General features: G+C 40.6%; 1 protein-coding gene across 1 annotated transcript; it reads right to left on the reverse strand.

Annotated features, from left to right (window-relative positions):
- Window positions 1-2,467: 2,467 nt before the first annotated feature.
- Window positions 2,468-8,784, reverse strand: tap2a (transporter associated with antigen processing, subunit type a). The gene is made up of 11 exons (XM_004573040.6): window positions 8,148-8,784; window positions 7,478-7,592; window positions 7,257-7,387; window positions 6,940-7,145; window positions 6,226-6,423; window positions 6,012-6,140; window positions 5,375-5,563; window positions 5,096-5,269; window positions 4,496-4,655; window positions 4,143-4,279; window positions 2,468-2,929 (listed from the first exon to the last, which is right to left on the reverse strand). The coding sequence occupies exons 1-11, from the start codon at window positions 8,659-8,661 to the stop codon at window positions 2,723-2,725; spliced, it is 2,160 nt and encodes a 719-aa protein (XP_004573097.3). The 5' UTR covers window positions 8,662-8,784; the 3' UTR covers window positions 2,468-2,722.
- Window positions 8,785-8,983: the final 199 nt, after the last annotated feature.

The following is an 8,983-nucleotide window of genomic DNA, read 5'->3' on the forward strand; positions in this document are numbered from 1 at the left end:
ACACAAATACAACCTGTCAGGTGACAAATCCACCAAACGTCAAACTCAGTTTGGGTTCATCAAACTATGTCTGTTAAATGTGATTTTCAATCATTCTTTTTCTATTCATTATAATAAAATCAATCACCAGGATCATAAATGGCGCCTGATAGCTGTCTGTTATTGTTGCCAAACCAATGCACCAGTTCCTGCAAACACAATATTTTCCTGCAGAACAAAGCTCTGTAACTACACGATCAGTTTAGTTGGATAAATGATTGATTGGTGTTTTTGTACTGGAATAAACAAACAGATTCACTTGGAATAATGATTATAATTAAGAATATGCAAAAATGTGCAGCTGTGAAGCATCAGGGCATGGGTGGAGACAGGAGCTCTGCAGGTGTCCTGCTGTGTCTGGACATTGGTGATGGAGGCTTTGGGTCTGGGTGGGTTGCAGGTCGACCCTCTGTGGATCTGACTCCTTGCTCAGACTGGGATCTGTGAGTTTGTGCTTCAGTTCACATTTTCGATGCGTGGAGGGGCGCTGCTGTTAGTGCACATTTTAACATGACAGTTTTTATATTTCTTTTAGATGCATCTTCCAGAAAAGTGACGTCATTGTCTGTGTCAGATTAAACCTCGTCAGCCTTCATAGCACAGAGTAAAAATAAAACCTGTTACACTCGGTCTGCCGCAGTGTTTCAGCGGGTGGTGCGTGCCAAAGTAACATCCACATAAACACCAGGAGGAAATTTCTACCTTTAGAGCGATCCTCTGCAGCTACATGATCGATATCGTTCAATTTAGTGTCGATAATAATTTGTTGGTGTATGTATTGTTTTTAAAAAAGAGACTCACAGACATAATGTTTTTGGTCACAAGACTTTGGGCGTGTCTGTGGTTTGGATAAGTTTGGCACAGAATAAAAAGCATTATCAAATAAAAAGAAAGTGAAAGCATGAAGAGCGGGGACTTTCCACCTCGGTGGTGTGGTGCAGCGTGTGGTGCTGACGTGATTAGGCAAAAGCTTCGAGGCACAAACACGCAGAGAAACACACACGTGTATATGCTGCATAAACATATTTATAGGTGCACATTGAGTCTCCACCAAACACACAACACTTTGTTTTATGCCAACGCTATGAGGGGAATCGTCTGTCATTTTACCGAGTGTCTAACTTTATTTGCACTCGTCAGCCATTTTGTGACTCAGTGTTCAGTGTCGGCCTAAGATGGCGGATGGGAGTTTGTGCCCTCCTGCCTTCCTAACCTGCAGGCGGTGCAGGATTGTGGATGGGAAACAGCCAAGTTTAGCAATGAGTCACACCTGCAGCAGAAACCTGGGAACTTCAAACTATCGGAGTTTAACCATCGAAGAAAAGTCTTTGTTTTCAGATGGACTGTGACACGGAGTTTTAGGTGAAAATAAAAGACCAAATGTCACTCCTGAACAAGAATATTAACCTCCACGCTAATGAAAATAAGTTAATCTAATGTTAGGGGAAAATATGGCACCAAAACGAGCTAAAAATGAAGATGATTAAACTTGTTTTAAATGTCCTGTCGTTAGCAGACACAGCAGGGATGTTTCCATCGTTTGAGTTTTCATGTCATCTTTTATAAATGCAGTGTTAACAAGGTTTCAGAACACATTTAGCTGTGGGCTGCAGTACAAATACAACATGTTCATAAAACTTTAAAGTCACAGCGCTGGTTAAGTTTTAAAGTTCATTAATGATCAAAAGAAACAAATTCTGACCCTGTTTGAGTCACCTGACCTCAGCCGCCATTTTGTGGATTCACAGACTGATGACCAAATGGCGACACGTTGGTTCAGGTGAGCCTGATCTTTGTCGATAGGGGGGGTTGGTGTTTTGCTGTGTTTTGTGTTTATGGCATCAGGCAACTTTCCAGAAACTTCCCTGCCAGTAAAAACAGCTCTGACACTCGGGGAGTTTCCATCAGCTCGAACAATAAAACCCAACCCTCGCTTAGATTTGATGGCATGTATCGAAAATTCTTTCATTTTCATTCTGGGCAAAAAATGCAGTTAGATCCTTCAAAAGCAGAGATACCAGAGACGCGATGAACAGGAGAGGCACCGATATGTAATCACAGAAACCTTTAGATTACTACAAGCATGAGTATTAATGTAATTTGGGTGTTTAGTACAATTACTTATTATTTTTTAATTGTTTTTCCCGTCACAGTAACGTAACAGGTTACTATTATTTTAATTTCAGCTGCACCGATTTTGTGGCATTTTGAAAATGTGACCATCTCAGTTTTTCCTTCATTGGGAAAAATTTATCAAATGGCCAAAACCATTAAATGTCCAGTGAAAGGTTTTTTAAGTAAATATGGGAAAACAATCCAGCACATTTAGATGAGTCTGTGATTAATTTTCTGTGATGTTTTTGGAGGGAAATAAAGTAACCTTTGATCTCTCTGATTAACGATAAATGAAGGTTTATGGCTTCATACGTTTGACGTGTTAAACATTTATTCACCTTTATCAAAAGCCAGGAAATGGAACAAGATTATATCATGAAGATACATATTTAAGAAAAAAATTAAACATATGTATAATTTAATCAAAGGTTTATTACCAAATATTTACAAAACAACATATATTCAATATTTACATAACCTCCGGCTCGTTCTCACACATCTGTTTGCAGCAGAGTTTTACAGACAAAGATCTCAGGACATCGAGCTTCAGCACAGACTCAGTGGTTTCTCACTGTGGTGAGTTTCCTTCAGTGAAGAGCTCCTCTTTCAGTTTGTAGTAGCTTCCCTTCATGTCCATCAGCTCCCTGTGAGTCCCTCGCTCTTCAACTTTTCCACCACTTACAACAACGATCTGATCTGCGTTCTCGATGGTCTTCAGCCTGTGAGCGATCACCAGGAGGGTCTGGTTGGGGATGCTAGAGAGAGACTGTTGAATCTGTGCAGAGGCAGAAGGAAAAAAATGTTATTAGTACCAACTGAGTCTGTTTTTAAGTGAAAGCAGTGTTCATGGACATCAGTAGGAGCCTATGCTGTATTCACAGAAGGAATTTAAAAATACACCACTCCCATTATCAGGACATGTTTTAAATAAATTAATAACAAATATTAGTTGACATAACAGAGACAGAATAAGCTGTTCTGTTAAAGCAATTACTATTTTGTTTTGAAATACATTTATTTTTATACATTCAATGATCCTAAATAAGAGGTGTGTTGGGTTTTAATTCTGTGAGTACACTTCGTTTTGTGAAATAAATAAAAGATAAGACTGATTAGCAACAGATCCTTGAAACATAACTAATAATTCATGGAAACACTGGCAATTTCACAGAAACTGTAAATAACCTCTACAGTCTTTCTATGGCAATATATAATTTGTCATGCGTTTTATTATTAAATTATTTAGAACAATATAATTCACTAATTGTCACTAACAGACATAAATTGTTAACAGAAATACCGCTAAGTTTCCATAAACAATATATAAATCTATGTGCATGTTTTAGTACCATGGAGAGAAAACAAAGCAACTGTAAAGGTTGAAATACCTAAATGGTGAAATACCCGTGTACTCAGAGGTGTGAGGTTTGAAAGTAGCCAATCAGAGAGCGTTATTCATTTCTCCTTAATGCCTCTCCGGCAGTCCAGCATTCCTGCATCATAACAGTTTACCACGTGCAGCTCTCTCGAGTATTTCGCTGAGTGTTGTCATGTTTTTCATTTTGTTGGGCATATTTAGGGTTTTTTTCACCAAAATTTGTGTTTTGTGTTGTTTTTTTCTCAAATTCGCAGGGGTCACTTTGCTAGAGCACCACTTAAAGCTATAAGTATTTTTGCGTTTAGTAAACACTACGTTGGGGGGTCAAAGCACATTAATCTTTGCATTTTTGAGTGAAAATTTCATTTTTGTGAATCAGACACTGATTATCATACTGAAAACTAAGTTAAACAAGCAATTTATATTCAGTATCCTAAAAGCAATGTTCCCACTTTAGTCGGTTTTTAGTAAGAACTGTTTTCCTATTTATGGATTCCTGGAGTGGTGAAGCTGCGGACCCTTCACTGTTTAATCTCTAGTATCAGACATGCTTGAGACATAAACCTAGAAGCTTTTGTCTGCTGAGGAAACATTTAAATATGTAAAATACCTTATTTTCACTCTCAGTGTCCAGAGAGCTGGTGATTTCGTCCAGGATGAGGACCTTGGGCCGTCTGACGAGAGCACGAGCGATGGCGATCCGCTGCCTCTCACTTTTAGCTAACTGACCTCCACCTTCACCCACCTCTTAGAAATGGACAACATCATAAAATCAAAGATTTAGATTTAATATGTAAAATGTAAAAAAAGAAACAACCGAAAATACAAGAAACATGAATCACACTAACTCTCAAAAAAATGCATTTTTTTATGCACAGAGTCTAGTTTGCTGTAAAATTTTATCAGACATACAAATGCAGGTCTGCATGCAGCCATGTAAAAAAGCCTGTGAGGAGTGTTCACCTGTATCATAGCCTTTCTCCAGCTGCATGATGAAGTCGTGGGCGTTGGCTTTCATTGCTGCTTCCTTGATTTTATCTAAAGGGCAGCCTTTAAGTCCGTATTCAATGTTTTGTCTGATAGTGCCAGAGAACAGCACAGGGTCCTGGTTCACCACAGCAATCTATTGAACACACATAACACCATAACACATCATACATATAGACACATATGGACTTCTTACATAGATTATTAATATAATTCATCTCTTTCGTCTCCCTCCCCTCACTCCCAACCCAGTCTCAAAAATGAGTGTTTCCTTCACCCTGTCACTAAAGTGCGTGCTCATAGGGGTTCATCTGATTGTTGAGCTGTTCTGTTATCATTGTGTGGTCTCTACCTTACAATATAAAGTGTCTTGAGGCGACTGTTGTTGTGATTTGGTGCTATATTAATTAAACTGAATTGAAACTTGAATTGAATTAGGAATTTACACATTTAATACCATAACCATTTATTTTTGTTAAATTTGAACAAAGAGGTAATTTAAAAACAGACAGGAGACTGACGCTCTAATCAAAGAACAGCTTGATTGATCAGGAAAAAGCTCTGATGATGAATCACCTTCTTGTGGAGGAACTGGTGATCATAGGATTTTAGTGGTTTTCCATCCAGCTGTATTTCTCCCTCCCGAGGCTCGTAGAAACGCTCCAGCAGACTCACGCAGGTACTTTTTCCTTCTCCAGATGGACCCACCAGTGCCATCATCTGACCAGGCTTTAGCTCCAAGGAAAAGTCCTGAAAAGAGTGATAAATTTAAGAACAGCAGTGGTTATGGTAACAGAATAAATGGATAGGACAATCACACCCCCACTAACCAAACCATCTGTCCTGCCATCTCACCTGCAGCACTGTTTTGTTGGGGTTTGCAGGATAGGAGAAGTTGAGACTCCTGAAGCTGATGTGTCCTCTCAGCTGATCAGGTTGGAGTTTGCCATCTGTGCTGACGAGAGCCTTTCGGTCCAGGTATTCAAACACTTTCCCAGCAGCCCCCACTGAGTTCAGCATGTCACCAAAGATGTAGGTGAGCGTCTGGAAGATTAGAGTCACAGGACATGATTAACAAACATGTTTTAATTTACAGTGTCTATAGGTGCAGTATGTTAAATGCATTAATTTTCTCAGATAACCAGATGTTTTAAAAAGTGTAATATTATATATATTTTAGTCTAGTTTAAAAGCTCTGAACCACTGAAACATCTTAGGTCATCTGCTCTCTCTGCCATCTCTGCTGAGGATCACCTAAAAATGTTGTGAGGCTGGTGTAAGGTCTTATGTTCCAACAATAATATGTGTTTGTATTCAATGCCTTTTACCTTAAGAGTCTACAAATTGTACCTCTTATTTATCAGCAAATGCATAAATGGTGCCACGGGTTGTATGAATTGTCCTGCCAAAAGTAATAAAGTACTTTGGCATGCCAGATGTGAGCCGTGGTTGTATGAAAGTAAATGATAGAGCACAAAGCATTATGGGATACCCTGATGTTGTCTCCAAGATTTGACTGGTACAGGATGAAGGAAACGAGGTTCCCTGTGGTCATCTGTCCTCTCTGAATGAAAAGCCGACCGTAGTATAACACAAAGACCTGCATGACCAGCCCTGTCAGCTGTAGACACACACACATTACATGGTGTTAAAACTGTAATACACAATGATCTCTGAGAAACACACAAAAAAAAGTAGCTTCTCACCCTCCGTGCAAGCAGGTAAACAGCCCTGACAGTGGACTGTCGAATGCTGAGCTTGTGTGTGTCCATCAAGCAGTTGTCATAGCGACGGGTTTCGTGTTTTTCTGTGTTAAAGCTCCGTACCACGCGAATACCGGACACTACCTCATTTGCAGCTTCATTTGCCAAAGCCATTGAGTCCTGCATCGCCAAAGACAATCTCTGAGGAAAGTATAAAGGAGAAGGAAATATAGAAATATAGTTAAGTATTATTAATAATTTTGCTCTTGATCACAGGGAACAGGAGTCCTGTGTTATCAACATGAACAAATCAATCATTATAGTGGAAGGAGATATGTTTAGAGTTTAATATTACACATAGGAGAAATCTTTTTTGTTTTAGTCTGTAAGACATACACATCCTTTCATCTGAACCAATGTTTCAGAATTTTTCTGGTTTTCTTGTGCAAACCAGCCATAGACCTATCAGCACGTTGTCAGGTGGTGTGAAAATTCTTATCTCCAGCTCAACATATCAAAAACCAAGGGCATGGTTTTGGACTTGAGGAAAAATTCCAACACACCTGATCAAAGCAAACATCAAAGCTCAAACTGGGATGTGTGAAATCATATAAGTCTCTGGGGAATTATATTGATTCAAGACAGAATGTTGACAATGTTTGAAGACGTTCTGCAGATCAAATTGTAATTCATTGTCTCCTGTTAACCTGCTTTTACCTGGTAATGTGTGTCATAGATGTTCTGTATGAGGCCGGTGATGGGCGTCTCCATCAGTACGAGAAATGTGAGCTTCCACGACAGGCTCAACATTAGAGAGATCATGCCCATTGTTTTGATGAATGTCCTCAGCAACACGTTGACATTCAGACACACTGTTCTTCCCATCAGGGTGGTGTCTTTGGACAACCTGGATGTGATTTCACCTGCACGGAGAAAAAAAAAAGGTCACTGTGCCATCATCAGTCTATTATGTAACCAACTGTTCAGGCTTTATCTGACATGCTTTGTCCTTTGTGTGCATATGTCAGCCTTACCTGTCTTTATGGTCTCAAAGAATCCAATTTCCTGTTTGGTCAAAGCCCCAAACAGCATAACTTTGATTCTGCAAGTAAAGGAGTGTATGGCACAAGTCAAGAGACCCCCTCTGCAGCCAGCACTCACAGAACTGTTCAATCAAAGAGAAAATCTGTTAGATGTTACCTGTGAGGAACAGACAGAGGATAAATGTGGAGGAAAAACACTGCTTGCCTCATACCTTCCCAGAGAGTAAAGGCCCATGAAAATAAGCGCAGACAGGAAGTCATTCTCCTGGTAATTACTTCCAAGGATGTCAATGACTCTCCCAGTGTAGAAAGGGATGAACATCTCACCTGAGAAGAGATGCTCCAGGTGATATATCAATCAGAATCAGAGTATTTTATCAATCCCTGAGGAAATTATTTATAATGACATTCATCAGTCCCAGAAAATCCCAAATCGAAAGCACCACTTTGAAAATTAGATTACAGACCAGCCATTAGATACCAGCTCTTTTGAGGCTGTTTTCCGAAATTGAAATATTAATTCCCCTGCTGGCGGTCTGTCCTTTAAGCTCTACCAGAGGCCTGGGAGCTTGAGGGTCCTGCGCACTATCCGTTCCTAGGACTGCGCTCTTCTGGACAGAGATCTCCGATGTTGTTCCTGGGATCTGCTGGAGCCACTCGCCTAGCTTAGGAGTCATTGCACCTAGTGCTCTTACCACTGAGCCCACTGTTACCTTCACCCTCCACATCTTCTCGAGCTCTTCTCTGAGCCAGAAAGAAGGAACACGAAATGCCGGGGAAGTACCAAGGGCTCAAACTGTACATGTATATATATGTCAACACTACTGTTATCTTAGCATCACTACCACCTTTGTCAAATCCTAAAATATTAAATCTACTTACAGATGACAGCCAGCGACAGGAACACAAGTCCTCCAAACAGCAGGGGATAGTCGGGTCTGTACAGGCGGAGGACTCTCATGAAAAGCACTCTCGCCTTCTGTTTCTTCTTTTTACCTTCGGCCTCTTCCTCGGTGTCCGGGATGGTGATCTCCCAAAACAGCGCAGCAGCGAGTGAAGCTCCGCTGAACAGCAGCCAGCAGCGCACATCTCCCAGCTGACCGCACTCGCTCTCCTCTCTGTAAAACGCGTTGGTCCCGGTCTCAAACACCGCGGGGAGCAGACTGTGCGCCGTTATAAACCGAATCAGCAGCGCTTTGGGGTCCCCGAGCGTGAGAAGAGAGACACCGATAAGAGCCAACCAGCGGAGAGCCGCAGAGAGCCAGAGACGCGTAAAGTGTCCAAAGACGCTGTGAAACACCGCAAATCCTGACGCGTAAAACAGCAAAAGGTCGACAGAAACTGCTAAAATAAAAGCAACGACTTTGCGCATTTTCGTTACTGTGATCGTTGCCATTTTTCGGCAACACTCGTCCTCAAATGACCTGCTGTGTCGCAGAACCAGAGCGTTAGAGTTAGTTTGCTTTCAGTTTCATTTTCTTACAGGATGAGGGGTTTCCCATAAATCCAAAATACAGAAGGCAACACGATGCAGGCCTGCTAAATAAGTAACCATAATCACTACTGCTGTCCAAACAGGCATCACTCTCTTTAAAACTAACACTGTACATTCAGTGTGTGAGACATTATTCCTTAAAAACAGCCTTTAAAGTGATTATTTGCTGAAAGGAAGATTATAAACTGTTGAAAGATTTAATGATATTTCAATTTGAATTTCA

Source organism: Maylandia zebra, linkage group LG22 (assembly GCF_041146795.1).
Source record: "Maylandia zebra isolate NMK-2024a linkage group LG22, Mzebra_GT3a, whole genome shotgun sequence".
NCBI classification, from domain to species: domain Eukaryota; kingdom Metazoa; phylum Chordata; class Actinopteri; order Cichliformes; family Cichlidae; genus Maylandia; species Maylandia zebra.

What these genes read in the sequence shown, in the direction of transcription:
- tap2a (XM_004573040.6), bottom strand. Translation starts at nt 8,661, where the DNA reads ATGGCAACGATCACAGTAACGAAAATGCGCAAAGTCGTTGCTTTTATT. An exon ending in CCTGTCGCTGGCTGTCATCT is followed by an intron (nt 7,593 to 8,147) that starts GTAAGTAGATTT and finishes ATCTCTTCTCAG; the next exon opens with GTGAGATGTTCATCCCTTTC. An exon ending in CTTTGAGACCATAAAGACAG is followed by an intron (nt 7,146 to 7,256) that starts GTAAGGCTGACA and finishes TTCTCCGTGCAG; the next exon opens with GTGAAATCACATCCAGGTTG.